Here is a 23,508-nt window from a genome sequence, read left to right on the forward strand (position 1 = left end):
AGCATCCCAACTCAATTTGAATGACTACAAAGACTGTGGTATTCTTACTGTATTACGCTGCCTCTCAGCCAGACTCAGGGAAGTGGCCATAGAAGAGTACTGGCAGACAGATTACCTGAATAACAAATATTTTGGGGGCCAATTTAAAATTAAGTAAGTGTAGTACACAAACTAGATAATGATGATAACGATGATAACAGCTGCAAATTGCTGCAATTGCTATACGCTGGGAAGTCTTCCAATTAATGTTTTGCATGTGATTAATCATTTTATCCTTCTACAAAGCAGGTAGAAGTAACATTCCTGTTTTATCGGACCTATAATATAAGTAAAAAAAATGAGGCGCAGGAACATTAAGTAAGTTGCCTAGTAAGTATCGGAGCCAGACTCTCTGGCTTCAGAGCCTGTATCTCTACTTGCATTATGGAGAACCACACAAGAAAACTCTGGAAGACAAGAGTCTTAATCTGGGTAGGAACTGAATCCCTAAGGTCCCTTCCTTCCAACAACGTGATCCTCAGTACCTTGGATAGAGGTCCAAGTAGAACTGTCCCAGTACTTCTCCTGTGGCTTTATCCTTCACAGTGTAAAGTGTAACACTTGTATTCCACACATGAGCATCTGCCACTTGCTCAAATGAAAGCCCCAACAACTCCTGGTAGATGTTGAGTAAGCCTTCAGTGACCACTTCAATTGGGAAGTATTCCTTGAGTATCTCTTGATCTATGGAATACTTGAGTTCTTCCGTCTGAGTCATGTAGTAATGGAGATCCCAGGCGTTGATTTTCCCATCGTATTCAAAACCTCTCTCTTCACATTCCTTTTTCTTCAAATTCAAAATAAACTCTCGCTCTGCCTCACCCAAGGGTTTTAATTTCTGGCTTAAATCATCTGTGAGGGAAGTGAGAAAAGTCAGTGATTTACTGCTTCTGGGAGCAAGCACATTCATACATATACTGCTGTTTTAGCATGGTGCTTCCTGCTTTGAATACTTGATACAGATAATTGGGAGCAAGGAAGGGCGGAAGGAAAGAGGGAGGGAGGGATGGATAGCAGGCTCTGTTATGACAGCACGGCTGTTCTTTTCAGGGTAATTTATTTCATGGCTCCTTGCCCTCCCATTTTTTTTAGCACCAGCCAAACCAGGCCATAACTTCCTCACACCATCAACAAAGCTCAAGTTTATCTCAGAGAACTCTGACTCCAGAGTGTTATAATTCAGGAAACAAAACAATAGTGCAACCAGCTCATATACATGATTATTCTTCAATGAGATTAGACTCCTGAAAAAGCCAGGGAAAATAAATCAGATGTGACCTGGGATCACTATTAGTAAAAACTACTCAACGCCTAAACAGCCATGGGTTTATCACTAATCCCTTCCTATGAAGAACGTGTAATTGGAGACTTTTAGCAATTCCACTTTTTAGATGGATGCCACAATTTATATACTGTGGTTAATTCTATTTTAATTTCTCCCTAATTTACTTTAATTTAAAATTGGCATATTCCCATCTGAGTTACCCTCTTGCCGCCTGTATTCACACACTCTCTCACAGTTTTAGTCAGAACTGTATCGCTTTGTATACTCCATAAGTTTCCTTCTTTCTCCTTACAGCATTCCTCATGCTGTTGGCTTCACCTTACACTCTGGGGCTCCCTTTCAAATTGCCATGTCCCCTACAGGACCAAACACACGTTTATCTTACATATGTGACAAAGAGTAAAGGATAAATACATAATAAGAACATACACAGTTAGCCAAATACAGTTCAGCACTCAAAGACAAAGAAAAATGGAAATACAAAACAGATTTAAAAGAGACCCAACCTAGAAAGGCTGTTACATGGCTTGTACTCTTTGCAGTGTTCATTTCAAGGACAAAGTCAGCATGTGTGCTGTAGCCGAGGAGTTTGGCTACCTTGGCCCGCAGTGGGAGTAGCTGCTGCAGAATTAAGGTGTTTTCCTGGTAATAAACAACAAAAACAAAGATTAATAATTCACTGGATCCAAAGAACTAAAAGGAAGTTATTACATGTGTTTTGGGGTTGGTAAACTGTCAAATATTTTTAGACCATCTCAACCTTGTAATAAATTACTCCATTTCAGTGTTACAGACATTTTTAAAATTCATGATCCAGGGGTACCTCGATGGCTCAGTCAGTTAAAGGTCCAACTTCAGCTCAGGTCATTATCTCACAATTCATGGGTTTGAGCCCTGCATCGGACTTTGTGCTGACAGCTCAGAGCCTGGAGCCTGCTTTGGATTCTGTATCTCCCTCTCTTTTTCTGCCCCTCCCCTGCTTGTGCTCTCTCTCTCTCAAAAATATTAAAAAAAAAATTCATGATCCAATTTTATTTCTGAAATAATTGACTTTTTAAGCCTCAGGGGACTCCTATGAGGTCTTAATAAAATTTTAGGTACTGTAAACTTAAGAGTTAAAATGTATTAGGGTGCCTGGGTGGCTGAGTAGGTTAAGTGTCTGACTTCGGCTCAGGTCATGATCTTATGATTTGTCAGTTTGAGCCCTGAATCAGGCTCTGTGCTGACAGCTCAGAGCCTAGAGCCTGCTTTGGATTCTGTGTCTCCCTCTCTCTCTGCCCCTCAGCTGCTCGCACTCTGTCTCTCTCTCAAAAATAAATAAACATTAAAAAAAAAAAGAGTTAAAATGTATAAAAATGTATTCTTAAGGACCACAGTGATTCCACATTTAATTTCATTGACAAGACTATAACAAATGTATATGTATATTAAGTTGTTTTTTTGGTGGTTAAATATATATATATATATATTCATATATGTATATTTGTCACTTTAACTTCACATATAGTATGGCTATTTAAAAAAATAGTATTAATGAGTATGTGAAGAATTTGGAAACTCTGTGTGTTACTGATGTGAATGTAAAAAGTATAGCTGCTATGGAAAACAGTATTGCAATTCCTCAAAAAATTAAACACATATTTACCATATGATACAGCAATTTCACTTGGGGGTATACATCCCAAAGAGCGGAAGCAGGCACTCAAACAGATATTTGTACACCTGTGTTCACTACAGCATTATATGAATATTAGCCAAGTGGTGAAAGCATCCCAAATGGCCATCAGTGGATGAATGGAAAAAGAAAACGTGGGGCACCTGGGTGGCTTAGTCAGTTGAGTATCTGACTTCGGCTCAGGTCACGATCTCACAGTTTGTGAGTTCAAGCCCACGTCAGGCTCTATGTTGACAGCTTGGAGCCTGGAGCCTCTTCAGATTCTGTGTGTCTCTCTCTGCCCCTCCCCCACTTGCACTCTGTTTCTCTCTGTCTGTCTCAAAAATAAACATAAAAAAAAGATGAAGAAGAAAGGGGCATCTGGGTGGCTCAGTCGGCTAAGCATCTGACTTCAGCTCAGGTCATGACCTTGCCATTTGTGAGTTCAAGCCCCACATTGGGCTCTGTGCTGATAGCTCGAGCCTGGAGCCCACTTTGGATTCTGTGTCTCCCTCTCTCTCTACCCATCCCCAGCTTGCGCTCTGTTTCTCTCAAAGATAAATAAACATTAAAAAAAAGAAATTAAAAAAAAAAGAAAATGTGGTATATACGTATAATGGAATATTATTCCATCTTAAAAAGGAAAAGAAATTTTGACACATGCTAAAATATGGATAAACCTGGATAAAATATGGATATGCTAAGTAAAATAAGGAGGTCACAAAAGGATAAATATTCTGATTCCACTTACATGAGGTTCCTAGAGGAGTCAAATTCATAGAGCCAGAAAGTAGAACAGTGGATGCCACGGGGAGGGGGCAGGGGGATTCGGAGTTAGTGTTTAATGGGTACAGAGTCTTAGATGAGAAAGATGAGCAAGTCTGAAGACACATGGTGGTGACTGTTGCAGAACAATGTGAATGGACTTAATGCCGTAGAACTCTCTACACTTACAAATGCTTCAGGGATTTGTCTCAAATTATAACAAACATTTTTTTTTTTTTTTTGCTTTCTGTATGTATTAAGAATACAAATAATGATATTGCTTTATTTATTTTAGCAACAAAAGGAAGAGTAATCCCATGGAGAAAGCAAATAAATGTTGGGGCTAAAGAAAAATTACCCCCAATGATTAAATCAGCAAATTTATTTACAGACATGTTTCTAAAGAAGATCATACACTGGGGTTAGTCTACCTGGGTTCATAATTAGGCTCCACCATTTGAGCCTTTGAGAAGTCCTTTAACCTTTCCAAGCCTAATTTTTTCGTTTGTAAGATGTGGCTAATAAAAGTAGCTAAGGCACAGTGTGATAATGAAGATTCAAGTAAGAATATAGGTCAAGTGTACAGAAAAGTACCTGGTACAAGAGCAAATACTACATATAGTCAGTTCAGCATCTGACTCTTGATTTTGGCTCAGATCATGATCCCAGGGTTATGAAATCAAGCCCTGCATTGGGCTCTGATGAGCATGGAGCCATGCTTAAGATTCTCTCTCTCTCTCTCTCTCTCTCTCCCCCTCTCCCCTGTTCATACACGCTCTAAAATAACAAAACAAAAAAACCCTTCAAGTATGGAAACATGGATAAGAGAAACACGTAATATAATTTTTCAAGTTCTAAAATTAACTAGTTTGAGGAAGGGGGCAGGAGGGAAAAATATAATATAATTAACTAGTTTGAGTTTTTCTTCCATCTTTTTCAGTTATCCCAGACCTCTCTGGACTGCCAATTTTCTCCAAATACTCACCCTCCCCCATTCTTTCTTATAATAATAGAATTTCCTGAGGTTTTGCCGGACACATGGTACCCTGACTGCCTTCCCTACCCTTCCTTAAAACTAGTTGTGGCCACGTGATACACAATGGGACAAGGGACTGTCAATGAGGTGATGAGTGAAATTCCTGGCTCATCTCTTTATAGAGGCTTATCTCACCAGCTGTTAAATGCAGACGATGATGACCTTAAAAGCCACAATAGCGAGGACTGCAGAACTATCCCTTCCAGGGCAGATCACTCATCTATGTACTGTTAGTTGCAAGGCAAATAAACCTTTCTTTAAAAATTGTGTAAAACAGGGACACTTGGATGGCTCAGTTGGTTGAATGTCCAATTTTGGCTTGGGTCATGGTCTGGTAGTTTGGGAGTTTGAACCCTGCGACAAGCTCACTGCTGTCGGCGTGGAGCCTTGGAGCCTGCTTTGAATCCTCTGTCCCCCTCTCTCTGCCCCTCCCCACTCATGCTCTTTCTCTCAAAAAACAAATAAACTTAAAAAAAACTGTGGTAAAACATATATAACGTAAAATATGCCATTTTAACTATTTAAAAATTATTTAAGACCTTTATTAACAGGCGCTTGCCAACTGTTGACTTTTTGAAAAAATCACTTTTTGAAAAAATCAAGTTGTAAACTTTCATTACACATTAAAAATGAGATTCTTAAAAATCTCAACTTGACCAGATAGGAAAACAGTTTAAAAACCTTTAAAGACATATTGAGAAAAATCAGGCTTAAATTAAAAAAAAATATTGGTCATTACCAAAAAGAGATGTCTTTAGGTAAAAATAATAAAAACCCCATGTTGTGTAGATAATGCAGATTGGAAGTTTTAGTTATCTGTTCAATGGACAAAAGGCAAGCACTTCAGGTCTTCAGCTCCAATCTTTTGTCCATTTCTTTTTTTTTTTTTTTTTATGTTTTAATTTTTACACTTGAGAGACAGAGAACAAGCAGGGCATGGGCAGGGAGAAAGAGACAGAATCTAAAGCAGGCTGTAGGCTCGGAGCCGTCAGCACAGAGCCCAATGCGGGACTCAAACTCATGAACTGAGATCATGACCTGAGCCAAATGCATAACCGACTGAGCTACCCAGGTACTCCTTGTTCATTTCTTATTGTTGGAATTTCATATTCACTTCTTGTGGAAGGATGAAACCATATGATGGTAGAGAAGGTAAGCCGGCATTTACTCAGCCAGCAGACTACTTCTCAGCCTGTAGATTTGGCTGCTTTGGTCTCTGTGCCATCTTGTGGCTTAGGGTTTTCTGGTTGCCTGTATGGGTCACTGAAGTTGTATCGGCAGTGACCCTGAGGTGGCTGCTGACACTGGGTCTCATCTTGATTTTCCTTACTGTCTTCACTGCCATCCTCTCTAGGCTGTCTCTGGAGAGGAGGACCCCTGTAGAGTCGTGGTCTGCCTTGCTCTCCTTCACTCTACTTGCCAGTGCCCTCTAGCACTTCTCCCTGCACGGGAGGGTTGGAAGACTGGTTGCCGCCCCTGGCAGGTAGGAACCATGGCCTGCAGGAGGGCAGGCGTGGTAGGGTCTGGCCTTCGGGAGCACCATTCCAGCCCTTCTCTCCCAGTCCCCACCTCACTATTCTGGTACTTCTGTGGGTAACTGTGGGGAGGAGCCCCATGACAGAGAATCAGTAACAGTTACCATCAGCTGTGCATTTACTGCCTAGCGCTGGGGCTCCATGAGGGCCTGTCACAATTGCTGCCTCCATACCCTTTCCTTCTCCAACACCAAACTCCAGTCTCTCCCTCTCCTACACTGTGCAGGTATCTCCCTGGGTTATTCTTTTTTTTTTTTTTTTTTTAAAGTTTATTTATTTATTTTGAGAGAGGGAGAGAGAGAGAGAGAGAAAGCATACATGAATGGGGCAGAGGGACAAAGAGAGAGGGACAGAGCATCTCAGGCAGGCTCCATGCTCAACATGGAACCCAATGTGGGGCTCGATCCCACAACCATGAGATCATGACCTGAGCTGAAATCAAGAGTCAGATGCTTAACCCACTGAGCCACTCAGGTGCGCCCACACCGGGTTATTCTTTATGGCAGTCTGGAGCAGAAACGCATCTTCCTTGGTCTCATTCCTGTTGATGAAACCACAATTGTTTCTTACACGCTGAACCACTGGAGAGTTCCAAAAATCTTCGTTGTGATGACCTGTCTCTGCCGACCACGGAGGTGAGGGGGCCTAGGGTCTGCAGAGCAGAGGGTGGGTGAGGACTGAGTCCCCCTCTCCCTGCTTGTGGTGGCCGTGATGGTGACTGGGCTGGCTGAGGTAGCTGCATCTCCTCGGGGTGTGATGCGAACTGGCCAGTGGGGGCTGGGCTGCTCAGGGCTCTCTGCTCCTACTCCCGCTGGAACTCCCATTTTAAACATTTTTCAGTGTACAATTCAGTAGCACAAATTGCATTTATGCTATTGTGCAACCACTACTACTACCTGTTTCCAAAACTTTTCCAACACTCCAAACGGAAACTTGGTAACCATTAAACAGCAATTCTCCAGTGTCCCCAACCTCTGCCAACCACTAATCCTTTCTCAAGAGAAATAACTTTTATCTTACTTGAGTCACTATGCTTTTGGCTGGCTTTTGTTAGCTGCTTAACCTGTAACCTTATACCCACAGAGGTTGATATTAGGAATAGGGTACTGCTATAAGAAAAATGAAAAATGTACGGGAATGGAAGGTAAGGACAAAGTGCAGGCTGGGAGGGTGACAATCCTTATACCCCATGGTAACATTTGTTAAAGCTATTTCATAGCATTACTTGGAAGGCAGGGCAATTACCTACAGAGTCTTAGCTCTAGGGGAATTGTTGGGGGAAAACTAACAATGTTGGTGCATGTTTGTTGTTATCTGTGGCTTTTAGAAAGACTACATAAGAGAGGTGAACTCAAGTTCTCAAGTGAGAAGCGATCAGTTTGCAAAGATGGAAGGAAAAGACTTCTACCAGCAGAGATTCTGTCTATGGCCCACAATCTGGGCCTTCAGACGGCTGGAAAAGCTGACTGTACTCCTAACATTGGGAGAAAAGACTCACTCAGAGTTACTGAATTGTAGAGATGCATTTGAGAATGTTGCCTTCCTCCTCAAGCCTACTGTTTCAGAAAGCCCCAAAACAGACTCCATTAAATTGAAAAAAAGCAGGACGGATAGGATATAGGAGCCAATATAAAAAGATCTGGTAGGTGTAAGAAATGTTGACCAAAACATTATTTGGGTGTAATCGTTTTAACATGGATCTGACTAGAAGCAAACAGACAATAAACCTACTAAGTTTTTGAGGGAATTGTATTACCAAAGGCATCATGAGCTTGGCCTACAAAAGCTTGAGGTTATTTGATCCCTAAAGCAATCCTCAGATGTCAAACCAACATCAGCAGGAATCTTTATTAGTAGCTACCCAGGATATGGTCATGGAAGGTAACAGGCAAGAAAGAATTTCTGGCAGGTAAAACCAGGCGTCATGGAGTACAATTGCTAAAACAAACTCCTATTGGAAAAAAAACCCAAATAACTTTAATGACCTATCCAAGGAACTTCACCACAGCTTTTTGAAAACTGGTATAGGCCTATGTTTCTCATGCTTTCCTTTTCCAAACAGGAGCTTTTAGTGTGGTTATTCTGTTCCTATTCTATCAGTGGGTGTGCATGGTGGGGATGAATGGACCAGACAACTTGTCCTCTCTTTCACAGGCTGCTAGATAATGAGAAGCTACAAGTGGGGAGGACTCCAGACATCCAGGGGCTTGAGCTCAAGGCAGTAACTGGTTAGAATCTGACACATGGTGAATAGGTTCTATATGTGGGGGAAAAAAGGAGTTATCTGCAGAGCCAGAGAGGCAGACTGTGGTGGAGCTGGCTAGTTGACTCTGAGAATGCATCTCTATTTCTTCCTTTTTTGGTAATAGAATTCCCTGAGCTGAGCCAAAGACTGCCAACTAAAGTCTATACTTCCCAGGTTCTCCTGCAGCTAGATAAGGCTACATGATGGAATCTTGAGTCAATGGGATGTGAATGGAGTTGATGTATGTCATTTCCAGGTCTTCCTAAAAGTGCTGTCTCTGTCCTTTATTTTCTTTCTTCCCAAGAAGCTGGGAAATGGTGACAGCTGGAATGGCCTTGGAAGTCACTTGTTGAAGACAGGTGCTCCACGAGCCCTTGACTAGCAACTTAGTGAAAGAATACAACTTTTAGTTTATTTAACCCATTCTATTTTTATTAGAATAGCATAGGATATGGCCACACTGAGGCTGCTAATGAGCAAGGGAAAAGCTAAAAGCTTTCAGGAATTAGGAGGCATAATACTCACACAAATAAGTGTACTGGTCTGTGAGCTAACTCTGACACTGGTAAACAAAGCAAACCTCTTTCTTAAAATCTTCTATAAAGACAAAAGACAAACATTTAGAGTACCTCTTTGCACCTTGTATTAAAAGCCATTTCCATCTTCCTTCTGGTTTCAGGAATGCAACATTTCTTCATGACGGGAAAATAGTGTGGATATTTTAAGGTAATTTTATACTTGTCATCATCTGTCTTTTCTAAACTGTCAATGAAATCATCAGGAAGAGCACCTGCAAAAAATCATTTTCTCATACATCAATTTCTTCCACTCATTATTGGTTGATTTAGCATTGGCATGGTGCCTTTAAGAATCTCTAGGAATTCTGTAGAGTAATTGAAGTTCAAGTAAAATAATGACAATCCTTATAATATCATTTGGATGTTACCGGATTGGGGGTGGTAGTTAGAAGACAGGTGGCTTAGGAGGTGGTAATTCAAAACATGAATAGGCTTCAGTGCACTGGTACAGATGGTGTTTTGATGGAGAACAGGCAAAATTAAGCCAAGAAAGATCCAGAACAGATTAAGAAGACACTAGGTTAAGTGACAATGTAGGGGACATTATAAGGCAAAAAAAATGTCAAGGCACTGAAGGCTGTTAAATACCAGTGTAATTTACCAAGAAATATTATGAAATCTCCTTTGAACTGTCTCTAAAAACAGTATACCCTCTTATTAGCATAAAATCTATACATGGTTTGGTTGTCTTTTCTGTAGAAAGCATGATGTGCTCTGTAGAAGGCACTGGTTCATTTTTTAAAAAATTCTTTCAACTCTGATTTGACAAATTATGAGGTAACATTATTTGCCTAAATTATATTATTTAATCCAGAAAAAAAAAAAAAAAACACAGGATTTTACCAAGTTCGGCCTTAGAAAATACAAGGAAGGTATCATCCTCATTGAGATTTTTGTTGAAGTCAATACATAGCTCACTCATTCTTTTCTTCATTGCTTTGATTTCCTGAACAGAGGATACAAATACAGAACATGAACAATAAAATGAAACTTTGATTTTTATTGTCATTGGTCAAGTAAGTTTCACTTTTATATGAAGACTGGCTTCTATACCCAACTATCAGGAAGTACTTTTTTTAAAGGCATACTTGAGGAGTGCTTGGGTGGTCAGTCGGTTGAGTGTCTAACTCTTGATTTCAGCTCAGGTTTTAATCTCAAGGTTTGTGAGTTTGAGCCCTACATTAGACTCCGTGCTGACAGTGCAAAGTCTGCTTAGGATCCTCTCTCTCCCTCTCCCTCTGTCCCTCCCCTGCTTGTGTTCTCTCTCTCTCCAAAGTAAATAAATAAATATTAAAAAAAAAAATAAAGATATGCTTGATACAACAGTTCCCTTGCAGTCTTCTCTGCTATGTCCATGAGTATCTGTATGCAACATGTACAAAAAGGCAATTCCAGTAATGCAGTAGAAATTAGGTGTAAACTTGTAAGAGCTAAATAAATTTAGGAGGGATAGTCAAAGTGCACTCTGGCACATGGTATATACGCAAAATAAATAGTTGCTGGGTGAATGGATCAATCTAGTAGCCTATTAATAATTAACATATTTCTAATCTTTTCCAATTCAAAGTTTTAATGAAGAAATCAGTATTTGGTGCTGAAGTAAACCAAGAGATAAGAAGTGCAAATTAATTCTATAGTTGCTTTGGAAAAAAGGCTATATCTTAGTGTTACAGAGCTTTGTAAACTGAGGTGATTTATGGGACCTAACATATGTATAAAAACTATTAAGTGGGAAATCAAAGGAAGAAAAAAAAAAGGAAACCACAAGAAAAAACATGAAACATTTTTATTAATCTGTCCCATCTTCTAAAAATGCTAGATAATGAAATTTACATAAACCATAATGGTTCTCAAAGCATGGGCCTGACGAGAAGCCTCAATATCACCTGGGAATTTATTAGAAATGCTATTCTTTTTTTTTTTTTTTTTTTCTTGAGAGACAGAAGAGAGAGAGAGAGGGGCAGAGAAAGATGAAGAGAGAATCTTAAATGGGCTCCATGCCCAGTGTAGAGCACGAAGCAGGGCTCGATCGCACATCTATGAGATCATGACCTGAGCTGAAATCAAAAGTCGGATGCTCAACCAAGTGAGCCATCCAGGTGCCCCAGAAATGCATATTCTTGAGATTCACACCAAACCAATGAAAACACAAACTCTTAGACATGAAGCCCTGTACTCAGAGCTTTAAAAGCTTTCCAGGTAATTCTGTTGCACGCTAAATTTGAGTCGGCTGACTTAACACATACTGCGCAATATTGTTTTTGGACACTCTGGTTGTCACCCCAAACTCCCTTCCCCTCTCCCTCATTCTACAGTAGCCATGTAGACTGGGTGGGACCTGATCCTATCTGAAGTTCCAGGGGTGTGACTCTATACCAGTTAGGATATCAATTGGGATGGGACTGGTTCAGGTAAGCCAGGCCTGGCATTATCCTCACTAAAAGGGGATTTGGGATTTGGCATATGATTGAATCTGGGCCACCACTAAGACATGAGGGGAGGTTTGATGGAGACTTCTCTATGTCCTTCTGGATGGTGGAACTTCCCAGTTATACAAGCAAATAAATCTCCTGTTGTTTAAACTGTGTCAACAGGGTTTTGTGAGCTGTAAGTAAACACATTTTAACTAATACAGTGTTCATGCCCCAAATAGATTTGATGAGTGACCAGGAAGACAAAAGGTCAGATAAGTGAGATCAGTCACATTGCTCCTATAACGAGGTAAAGACACAAGGTGTTCAAAGGGCATCTGGGTGACAGAAAGGTACCCGTATGTCAGTGGTACCTTCAGTTGTATCTACTATGCTGAACATCACTTGGTTATTTCCTGTTCTACTGCAACAGGAGAATAGAAGAATGACCTGGAAACAAATCATGGGTTTGTTTTTCCTGTCCAAGAAGAATGAGTTAATTCTACAGCTGAGTTTACTAAACTGGAAGGTGTGATCAGCATTAGACAAGAGACAGTTTGAGAAGCACTTTTCAGTAGCTAATCTCTCTGGCTTTAAAAGGTATATGCAGTTGGCCCTTGAACAACAGGGATTTGAACTATCTGGGTCCACATATATACAGATTTTTTTCAGTAAATAAATTTCAGTCCTGTCAGTGTTTTTCTTTTGCTTACAATTTTCTCAATAACATCTTCTTTTTTCTGGCCTTCTTTAAGAATACAGTATATAATACACAAAACATACAAAATACAAGTTAATTGACTACATTATGGATAAAGTCCCTGGTCAATAGGATACTTTAGTAGTTAAATTTCTGGGGAGTCAGAAGCTATATGTGTATTTCTGACTGTGCAGGGGGTCACCACCCTGACCCTCAGGCTGTTCAAGGGTTAACTGTATTAATCATAGGGTATTTCATTCTAAAATGCTTGTATTAAAACTCTCCATCATATAAACATAGGGGAAGGGAAGGAAAAATAAGATAAAAACAGAAAGGGAGGCAAACCATAAGAGACTTAATTATAGAGCACAAACTGAGGGTGGCTGAGGGGAAGTGGGTGGCAGGAGGGGCCAGATGGATGATGGGCCTTTAAGGAGTGCACTTGTGATGAGCACTGGGTGTTATCTGGAAGTGATGAATCAGTGAATTCTATTCCTGAAACTAATACTACACTACATGTAACTAGAATTTAAATAAAATCTTGACAGAAAAAGAATAAAACTCTCCATCATAAAAATTTTATTACCAGAGTGTGCTATCTCTGTATGACCAAGGGAGTGAGGATGCAAATCAACTATTAAGATCTGGAACCAGCTTTAAGAAAATGTAAAATACAGTAGGGAAAATAAACCCAGCACACATGAAACAAAGGTAAAATATACAGGATTAAAAAAAATCATGAGCTGTTTGTCAGTCACCATGAGGTTTACAGGAGTTATAGACTTTTTTTCTTTCTTTTTTTTTTTTGGGGGGGTTGCAGAATTTAAAACCACTGACTACCAAATACATTGTAAACGGATTTAATATTATGTGTTATTTTCCATATTACAAATGTGTTACTTGTTTTTTTTTGTTGTTGTTGCTGTTGTTGTTGTATTTTGTTTATTTATTCTTTTTCTTTCCAATAAGAAAAATAAACAGGGTGCCTGGCTGGCTCAGTTGGTAGAGCATGCCTCTTTTGATCTCAGGGTCATGAGTCCAAGCCCCACGATGGGTGTGGAGTCTACTTAAAATAAAACATTTTTAAAAATTAAAAAAAAAAAAAAGAAACAAACTCACATTTTGTACTTGTTCTGGAAGATGGAGCCCATTCCTTTTTCCCATTTTAACTGACTTTTCCAAATATCTTCTGGCTTCAGGTTTTATCTTACCCAGATCACAGGTTTCCTGAAATGAAAGAGCATGACAGCCATATCTGTACAACACTGCATGGGTATATTATCAACTATGAGACCAAAGCAAATTTATTCATCATCTCTGTTGGGCTATGAAACACATAGGTGATTACGAGGCAGGCTCTTTTGAAGACCTAATTTCTTTTATGCTTAAGTGAGCTTTGCTCATTTAAAAGAGATAAATTAAATAAATAAAAAGCTAACCAGAATTGCTTTGCCTTGCATTAGAAGCAAGAGCGTCTGTACTACTTGAACGTGTGATAATAGAAACATTTGCATAATCTCATTCTGAGCATTCCCTATGACCATGGGCTTTTTCATAAAACATATTCCTTATCGCGAATCATCTGGATTTAATTTTCTATCATTTGGCTAACCTGGCTCCACTTGAGAGGCAGGAATAGAAATAACGGGCAAATTCTACACAAATGGAGAGTGGGACTCTTTTGCCAACATACCAAACAAGGACAGCTGGATAAAACCCCAGCCAAAGACTTCCGGCACTTCAAAAATGCCTTACTGTCGTTTGGCAAGAGAGATCAAGAGACGACAGCAAGCAGCATATGAACAAGTGTCTGGGGAAAATGAGTCAACACTGCACAAAAAGGAAGAAAGCTGGACAGAACATTTGAACCCTTATGCAGCAACACAAACAACATCACTCAAAAGAATGGAGGGCCTTGGAGGAGAATGGAAAATTCCCCCAGCAATAGCAAGGTAATAAAAACACCAGATGTTTCTTCAAAACAGGTGGCATAATATGCATGGCACATCTGGATGGCTGGTCAGTTCATGGTCCTTCGGAGGAAATGGACTGCAGACAGAGTCAGCAGGTGTAATGGACTCAGTTTGGGTGACAGCCAATGAGAGACTTCTGTCTCTAGAGCCTTAGAGATCTACCACTGGGTGCACTCTCTCTCCATGAAGACCTGGGCTGTCCACCCCTGAACTTTATATTTTCCCAACTAAGTGTATCTTTGAAAGAACAGTGCTCAGCTTTAGTGTCTGCATTTTAGACTGTTGGTGCAAGCCTTTGCTGCAATAATTCTGTAATTTTTTACATTTTGTTGCAGCAGGCAAATAGCTGTATTTTAACTGAGGGCACTACTTAATATAACAATCTGTATCTCACTTTGCCTGCCAATAAAAAATTTTATGTCCTGGTACTAAAAAGCACTTGATGTGCATACATTACTCATAGTTTCTCTGCATTTATTCTCTGTGGAGGCAGAGAACAGTAAGTCTCCTTTTTCTATAATAATCTCCTTTCATAACCATGGAGAACTTCTGAGCATGCTGGCATGACTGGAGTTGGAACCCTCCCTAGTTGGTGTTGGCAAACACTGGGGTCCCCACAGCAGGTGCCTGCAACGGCAAGAAACCCAGAATGGCCAGGGGGACTTAAGTGGGCTGTGGGCTGGCTCCCTCAGGGACGGCTAGCAGTTCAAATCACAGAGTTCATGTGGATGTGATTAACCTGGATTTATCAAGGCCGGTTTTAACAGTACCAGAAAGTATGCCCTAAGGTGTGGGGCATGGCAATAGGAGTTTCTAGAAAGTACAATACTGGATGTTGTAAGGTTGGGGAGCATCTAGGCAGGAGCTATATGTAGCAGGGGCAGAAAAAAAACTGCAGTGAAAAGGGCCTGTCAAGAGTTGGGTTAAGTTGTGAAGGACCCAAATGAGCAGGCTGAGATTGGGAGCAGAGGGCTTTCCCATCAGGGAAGTAGGCCAAGGCAGAAGCCAGGCACACTGCTGCACAGCAGTGTACCACGTACTTGGTTCCTGGGTTTACCTGGTCACACTGGCCCTGACCTGAGAACAGAGGCTCTTCACATATCTCAGCAGCTGACGCGAGCAGAACTCTCACTCTGTGCTAAGCTCCATCAGGAGGGGCTCCCCAACTAGGAGTGCCTGGACTTGCTGTATCTGGGAGCACCAGGGCTGCTACTTCAGACAGCCCAGAAGCGTACTCAGCACAGTAAACTCAAAACTCATGGTCTAGATTAGGTAAAAACTATCGACTCCCCCAAAAAGGTAAGACAAGCATAAACAGGTAGAAGGATGTTCTATGAAAAATCTGCCCTGAATTAGGTCTAATTAAAATATGACTAATCATCTGTACTGAAATAGTTGACTGGGCACAAAAATGACACTTAACAAAATTCTGACTCAGTTGTAACCAGGCACCATCTGCCAGTCAGACTCTGAGGTCTCGGCAATCTCTGGAGGGCTCTAGTAGGAGTTAAGCACTTCTAAAATGTGCTTCTGAAGCACATTCCTGTCCCAGAGCTGATCATAAGAATATTCTCCCTTACAATCTCCAGGCAAGGTCAGAATTAATGCCCAAGTACTTACTACACTGTTCTGCTGGCCTTGCACCATCCTTGCTGAACAAGAATTGAATCCACTTGAATCGAACAAGGTCTCAGGCCTCTTTGGGTGAAGTTTCTCCTCTTCATGGTTCGGGCAAGGCCTAAAGTGCTCTGAAGTAACTTTCAAATTTATATAATCTGACAGCAGAGGCACTTAATTCATTTAATCTCTGTGGTGACAAGATTTAGTTTCCCCCTAACCTCTTCCTGTAACAAAGAGCTTTTATATAGAAGCGTGAAAGCACCCGTGCACACACACTTACACATATGCTTGTATATTCATTTTACAGACAAGAAAACTGAAGAGAAGTTCCTGAGATCATTCAGCTATTTATTAGTAAAAATGGATAGAAGTAAATTTCTCAAATTCTTAATTTGGTACTTTCCCCAATATACCATATACCACTGTATCACAAAATCTTAATTTATTATCATTCTTCAAAATTTCATTATAAATAAGTGAAAATTTTCTTAATATCCCCCAAATCATCCCCACCTTCTATCCCATGACTTTGTCCTTTTCTTCACAAGACCTTCACATTTTCAGTTTCTAAAATATATAGAGGCACCTGGGTGGCTTAGTTCATTGAGCATCCTACTTTTGATTTCGGCTCAGGTTATGATCTTATGGTTCATGAGATCAAGCCCCTCATTGGACTCTGTGTTGACAGCATGGAGAATGCTTTGGATTCTCTTTGTCTCTCCCTCTCTCTTTCTTTCAAAATAAATAAACTTAAAAAATGTGTAAATAAAATTTTTTTTCAGTGGGACATTCTATATTGTGTACACAAAGTAGGAATTACAACTGTGTTAAAAGAATCCTGAAAACAGGGGTGGCTGGGTGGCTCAGTCAGTTCAGCATCTGACTCTTGGTTTTGGCTCAAGTCATGTTCCCATGATCCTGTGGGTTCTAACCCCACGTTGGGCTCTGTGCTCACAGTGCGGAGCCTGTTTGGGATTCTCTCTCACCCTCTCTCTCTGCCCCACCCCCACTTGTGCTGTCTCTGTCTCTCTCAAAATAAAAAAAAATTACAAGAAAAAAAAAAAAAAAAGAATCCCAGGGCGCCTGGGTGGCCCAGTGGGTGGACCGTCTGACTTCAGCTCGGGTCCTGATTTCCCTGTTCCTGAGTTCAAGCCCCGCGTCGGGCTCTGTGCTGACAGCTCAGAGCCTGGAGCCTGTTTCAGATTCTGTGTCTCCCTCTCTCTCTGCTCCTCCCCTACTTGTGCTCTGTCTCTCTCTCCATCTCTAAAATAAATAAACATTAAAAAAAAAGAATCCTGAAAATTAAGATAGTATATTCTTTTGAATATCATTTAGAAAAACTGATATGCTAAAGCAATAGAAGATAACAGAATACAGATTCTATTGCAAAAGCTAAGACAGAGGCATAACTTACTTAAATATGTTATATATGAAGTTTTGTTCTCCTTTTTCCTGTTCATTTATTTAAACATAACTTATTGTCAAATTGGTTTCCATACAACACCCAGTGCTCATCCCAACAGGTGCCCTCCTCAATGCCCATCACTCACTTTCCCCTCTCCCCCACCCCCCATCAACTCCCAGTTTGTTCTCCGTATCCAGTGTCTCTTATGGTTTGCCTCCCTCCCTCTCTGTAACTTTTTTCCCCCTTCCCCTCCCCCATAGTCTTCTGTTAAGTTTTTTTTTTTTAATATGAAATTTATTGTCAAATTGGTTTCCATACAACACCCAGTGCTCATCCCAACAGGTGCCCTCCTCAATACCCATCACCCACCCCCCATCAACCCTCAGTTTGTTCTCAGTTTTTAAGAGTCTCTTATGCTTTGGCTCTCTCCCACTCTAACCTCTTTTTTTTTTTTTTTTCCCTTCCTCTCTCCCATGGGTTCCTGTTAAGTTTCTCAGGATCCACATAAGAGTGAAACCATATGGTATCTGTCTTTCTCTGTATGGCTTATTTCACTTAGCATCACACTCTCCAGTTCCATCCACGTTGCTACAAAGGGCCATATTTCATTCTTTCTCATTGCCACGTAGTACTCCATTGTGTATATAAACCACAATTTCTTTATCCATTCATCAGCTGATGGACATTTAGATTCTTTCCATGATTTGGCTATTGTTGAGAGTGCTGCTATAAACATTGAGGTACAAGTGCCCCTATGCATCAGCACTCCTGTATCCCTTGGGTAAATTCCCAGCAATCCTATTGCTGGGTCATAGGGTAGGTGTATTTTTAATTTTTTGCAGAACCTCCACACTGTTTTCTAGAGCAGCTGCACCAGTTTGCATTCCCACCAACAGTGCAACAGGGTTCCCATTTCTCCACATCCATGCCAGCATCTATAGTCTCCTGATTTGTTCATTTTAGCCACTCTGGCATGAGGTGGTATCTGAGTGTGGTTTTGATTTGTATTTCCCTGATGAGGAGCGACGTTGAGCATCTTTTCATGTGCCTGTCTTTCATCTGGATGTCTTCTTATTTTTGTTTTTAAAAAAAAATTTTTTTAACGTTTATTTATTTTTGAAGACAGAGAGAGACAGAGCATGAACAGGGGAGGGTCAGAGAGAGGGAGACACAGAATCTGAAACAGGCTCCAGGCTCTGAGTTGTCAGCACAGACAGCCCCGACGCGGGGCTCGAACTCACGGACCATGAGATCATGACCTGAGCCGAAGTCAGCCACTTAACCGACTGAGCCACCCATGCGCCCCCTGGATGTCTTCTTTAGAGAAGTGTCTATTCATGTTTTCTGCCCATTTTTTCACTGGATTATTTGTTTTTCGGGTGTGGAGTTTGGTGAGCTCTTTATAGATTTTGGATACTAGCCCTTTGTCCGATATGTCATTTGCAAATATCTTTTCCCATTCCATCGGTTGCCTTTTAGTTTTGTTGATTGTTTCCTTTGCTGCGCAGAAGCTTTTTATCTTCATGAGGTCCCAATAGTTCATTTTTGCTTTTAATTCCCTTGCCCTTGGGGATGTGTCAAGTAAGAAATTGCTGCGGCTGAGGTCAGAGAGGCTTTTTCCTGCTTTCTCCTCTAGGGTTTTGATGGTTTCCTGTCTCACGTTCAGGTCCTTTATCCATTTTGAGTTTGTTTTTGTGAATGGTGTAAGAAAGTGGTCTAGTTTCAAAAGTCTGCTAGAACTGATACATGAATTCAGCAAAGTCGCAGGATACAAAATCAATGTACCGAAATCAGTTGCATTATTATACACTAATAATGAAGCAACAGAAAGACAAATAAAGAAACCGATCCCATTCACAATTGCACCAAGAAGCATAAAATACCTAGATAAACCTAACCAAAGATGTACAAGATCTGTATGCTGAAAACTATAGAAAGCTTATGAAGGAAATTGAAGAAGATATAAAGAAATGGAAAAACATTCCGTGCTCATGGATTGGAAGAATAAATATGGTTAAAATGGCAATACTACCCAAAGCTATCTACACATTCAATGCAATCCCAATCAAAATTGCACCATCATTCTTCTCGAAGCTAGAACAATCAATCCTAAAATTCGTATGGAACCACAAAAGGCCCCGAATAGCCAAAGTAATTTTGAAGAAGAAGACCAAAGCAGGAGGCATCACAATCCCAGACTTTAGCTTCTACTGCAAAGCTGTCATCATCAAGACAGCATGGTATTGGCACAAAAACAGACACATAGACCAATGGAATAGAATAGAAACCCCAGAACTAGACCCACAAAAGTATGGCCAACTAATCTTTGACAAAGCAGGAAAGAATATCCAATGGAAAAAAGACAGTCTCTTTAACAAATGGTGCTGGGAGAACTGGACAGCAACATGCAGAAGAATGAAATGAGACCACTTTCTGTTAAGTTTCTCAAGATCCACATATGAGTGAAAACATATGATATCTGTCTTTCTCTGCCTGGCTTATTTCACTTAGCATAGTACCTTCCAGTTCCATCCACGTTGCTGGAAATAGCCAGAATTCATTCTTTTCATTGCCAAGTAGTATTCCCTTATATATATAAACCACATCTCCTTTATCCACTCGTCAGGTGATGGACATTTAGGCTCTTTCCATAATTTGGCTATTGTTAAAAGTGCTGCTATAAACATTGGGGTACATGTGCCCCTACGCATCAGCATTCCTGTATCCTTTGGGTAGATTCCTAGCAGTGCTATTGCTGGGTCATAGGGTAGTTCTATTTTTAATTTTTTGAGGAACTTCCATACTGTTTTCCAGAGCAGCTGCACCACTTTGCATTTCCACCAACAGTGCAAGAGGGTTCCCGTTTCTCCACATCCTTGCCAGCATCTATAGTCTCCTGATTTGTTCACTTTAGTCACTCTGACCGGTGTGAGGTGGTATCTCAGTGTGGTTTTGATTTGTTTTTCCCTGATGAGGAGTGATGTTGAGCATCTTTTCATGTGTCTGTTGGCCATCTGGAACTTTTATTTATTTTTTTTAACATTTATTCATTTTTGAGAGACAGAGAAAGATAGAACGTGAGTGGGGGAAGGGCAGAGAGAGAGGGAGACAGTATCTAAAGCAGGTTCCAGGCTCTGAGCCGTCAGCACAGAGCCTGATGCGGGGCTCGAACTCACAAACCGAGAGATCATGACCTGAGCCAAAGCTGGACGCTTAACCTACTAAGCACCCAGGTACCCCTTCTGTCCTTTTAAATGTTGTTTTCTGTTAGGTTTCTATCTGACTATGGTGAAGCAGGCATTCTTAGGCAGCTGCCTATGTTCCCAGACAGGAGGGCCACACAAAGGCCTGCTTGCTTACTACTAATTCAACTTACCACCACAGGAGCCCCTGCTTTGGTATGAGTCACAGCACAGTGAGGACACTGGGAGTGGGAAGTGTCATCCTGAACGAAGACACATTTAACTGGGGCCAGTTTAGCTTGATTCGGCATACATTCACCGAGCTCTCACTTAACTAGGTACCAGGGAAAGAAAGATGAATATCCTGCAAGTGCTTTAAGTAATATGAAAGAAAAAAGATACATTAGCAGACAATGTCAGGATCACGTAGTGAGTGAAGACAGAGTTAAGCACTCAGGAAGCACAAGAGTGGTGTCTGGCTAATGGAGAAACTAAGGCAAGGTAGTTGATGCTTTGTTTCTAGGCTTTTAAAGCCTCACAAAGCTACAAGTTTCAGTTCTGATTATGACCAATAACTAGACTTACGTATTTCAAAATCAAGAAGGGATGGTGTAGGTTAAGACACTTATCATTACCATGCTGAATTTTGGACTTAGTTTTTTCCTTCCCTGACACTCTCCCTTTTTTCTTCTCTTTTCTTTGTTTTTCTTTTTTCTTTTCTTTTCCTCTTTTCTTCCATTCCTTCCTTTTTTTTTTTTTTTGCCATGGTTTTAAGGCATGTTTCCTGTATTTTAATTTGGCATGAGGCTTCCATGGCTGGTGGAATACAAAAATGTATAATGCTTCAAAGCATTATTTTACACTTTAAAATTAAAACTTTTCACTAGGTGGCTAAGATTAATCAGCCTGACAAAAGCCCAGGGCTCTAAAAGATTAGTATAAACAATATTAAAATAGATAACTGTATTTCTCAATTCAACTTGCATAAATGAGACTCTTATTTCACTAAAGAGTCCCTCTTCTGTGCTTATTACTCAGTAGTCCACTGTAATTAAATGTTATATGCCTGGACTGTTTCAACATAGAGACAGTGCACATTTTTCTCACCAATATGGCTTGAAAGAGGGTGTATGAAACCTTTGCTGGCTTTAGCCAACAACTAAGAAACCTTTGTCAGGATGGGGAAACACCAAGATCTGTGGCCTTGACTGCTGGCTTTTGATACCTGGACATTTTTAACTGAAAGGAATAAGGAAATGTTTGTTTTAATTTCTTATTCCTTTTTTTTTTTTTCCTGGTAGAATTAAGGATAAATTTAACATGTTAAATTTGCATGTAATAATTTTTATATAACAAACAGGTAAAATTACATATACATGTTATAAAGACAAATGAAATCTACCCTTTAACTTATGAAAAAGAATATTAACAACACTGCTATACTTTCCTATGCAACAGGTAACCATTCTCTTGAATTTTATGTTAAACATTTTTTTTTTTTTCAATTTTACCAGTATGTATACATTTGGTTTGCTTCTTTTTGAGCTTGGTAAAATGATATTGAGTTGTAGGTAGTGTTCTGGGACTTTTTTCTTTCACTGTTACTCATATTCAGCCATGCTGTTGCATGTTGCTGTAGTTTATTTACTTTACTGCTATAAAATATTCCAATGTAAATATACTAAAATTCACTGATCCACTTTCCTGCTAATGGAAATCTAAGTTGTTTCAGTGTTTTGCTATTATAATGTTGTAATGCACAAGTGTCCAATTTCACCTGTGTGCAAACGCAAAAGTATTTCTAGATAAATGGGGAGGTAGGAGACAGTGAGGATATGCTGAGTTATGGAGAATGTGAGATCCTACTTCATAATATTAAGTTTTTCTCCAAATTAGTTATTACTCTAATTTTTTAATTAATTTACACCTTTACCAGTAGTGAACAAACATTCCCATTGATTCACATTCACAGATTGTTGGCACTGTTAGACTTCTTAGATTTTGCAAATCCAGTGAATGAAATGGTATCCTATTGGGATCTTCATCTGCATTTCCACGATTACTGACGAGGTTGAACATCTTTTCATGTTTAATTGACATTTATGTTTCTTCTGAAATATCTTTTCATGTCCTTTGCCCATTTTTCTTTTGGGATTTGTTGTTGTTGTTTTAGCTCTTTATATATCCTAGGTACTAATGCTTTGCTAGTTTCCTGTTTTATAAATTTCTTAATTTAGTATTTGGGTATTTCAGTATTTTTTAGTTTTAGTGTCTTTCCACATTATTAATAGAAGTTCTTTATTTTTTCTAAGCCTCAAAGTTATAAATGGGCATTTGTTTTTATTTATTTTATTTTTTATTACTTTTTTTAATGTTTATTTATTTTTGAGAGAGAGACAGAGCGTGAGCGGGGAAGGGGCAGAGAGAGAAGGGAGACACAGAATCTGAAGCAGGCTCCAGGCTCCAAGCCATCAGCACAGAGCATGACGTGGGGCTTGAACTCACAGACCACAAGATCATGATCTTAGCCGAAGCCAGAGGCTTAACCAACCTAGCCACCTAGGCTCCCGTATTTTTTTTTTTTTTTTAAGTTTACTTATTTTTGAGAGAGAGAGAGAGTGTGTGTGTGAGCAGGGGAGGGGCAGAGAGAGAGGGAGACTTAGAATCCGAATGAATAGAATGCTTAACTGACTGAGCCATCCAGGAACTCCAGAAGTTCTTTATTTTAATGCAATCATGTTTATCCGTCTTATGCTTTAGTTAGGACTTTGGGGTCTTGTTTCACAAATACTTTTCTGCTCAGGTATCATAAAGACATATTCCTATATAATTTTTGAAAAGCTGTTTCTCAGTTTGCTTGTGAGAAGAACCAATTTTTTCTTTCCCATATTTGAAAACCCCTGTCCTAGCACCAATTACTAAAGGCCTAGCTTTCAGATTGGTCACCAACTGTTTCTAGCTTTAGTTTATGAACAATGACTAAATATTTACCTCTGTGGCTCTTGAGAAGTTACCATTTCTGAACTTCAGTATCTCCATTTATAAAAAAGGGATGCCTCACAAGCTTGGTAGGAAAGTTA

At 40.0% G+C, this 23,508-nt stretch overlaps 1 protein-coding gene across 1 annotated transcript in view; it reads right to left on the reverse strand.

Moving 5' to 3' along the window:
* The window catches only part of NLN (neurolysin), a 108,609-nt gene that overhangs the window by 29,035 nt on the left and 56,066 nt on the right, over positions 1-23,508 (reverse strand). Inside the window, exons 4-8 of the mRNA XM_058730991.1 lie at positions 13,368-13,475; positions 9,981-10,083; positions 9,189-9,349; positions 1,831-1,966; positions 525-891 (exon numbers count right to left, since the gene is read on the reverse strand). Of these exons, the coding sequence (XP_058586974.1) occupies positions 525-891; positions 1,831-1,966; positions 9,189-9,349; positions 9,981-10,083; positions 13,368-13,475 (875 nt within the window). The remainder of the gene's footprint in view (positions 1-524; positions 892-1,830; positions 1,967-9,188; positions 9,350-9,980; positions 10,084-13,367; positions 13,476-23,508) is intronic.

Source organism: Neofelis nebulosa, chromosome 1 (assembly GCF_028018385.1).
Source record: "Neofelis nebulosa isolate mNeoNeb1 chromosome 1, mNeoNeb1.pri, whole genome shotgun sequence".
In the NCBI taxonomy this organism is placed as follows: Eukaryota; Metazoa; Chordata; class Mammalia; order Carnivora; family Felidae; genus Neofelis; species Neofelis nebulosa.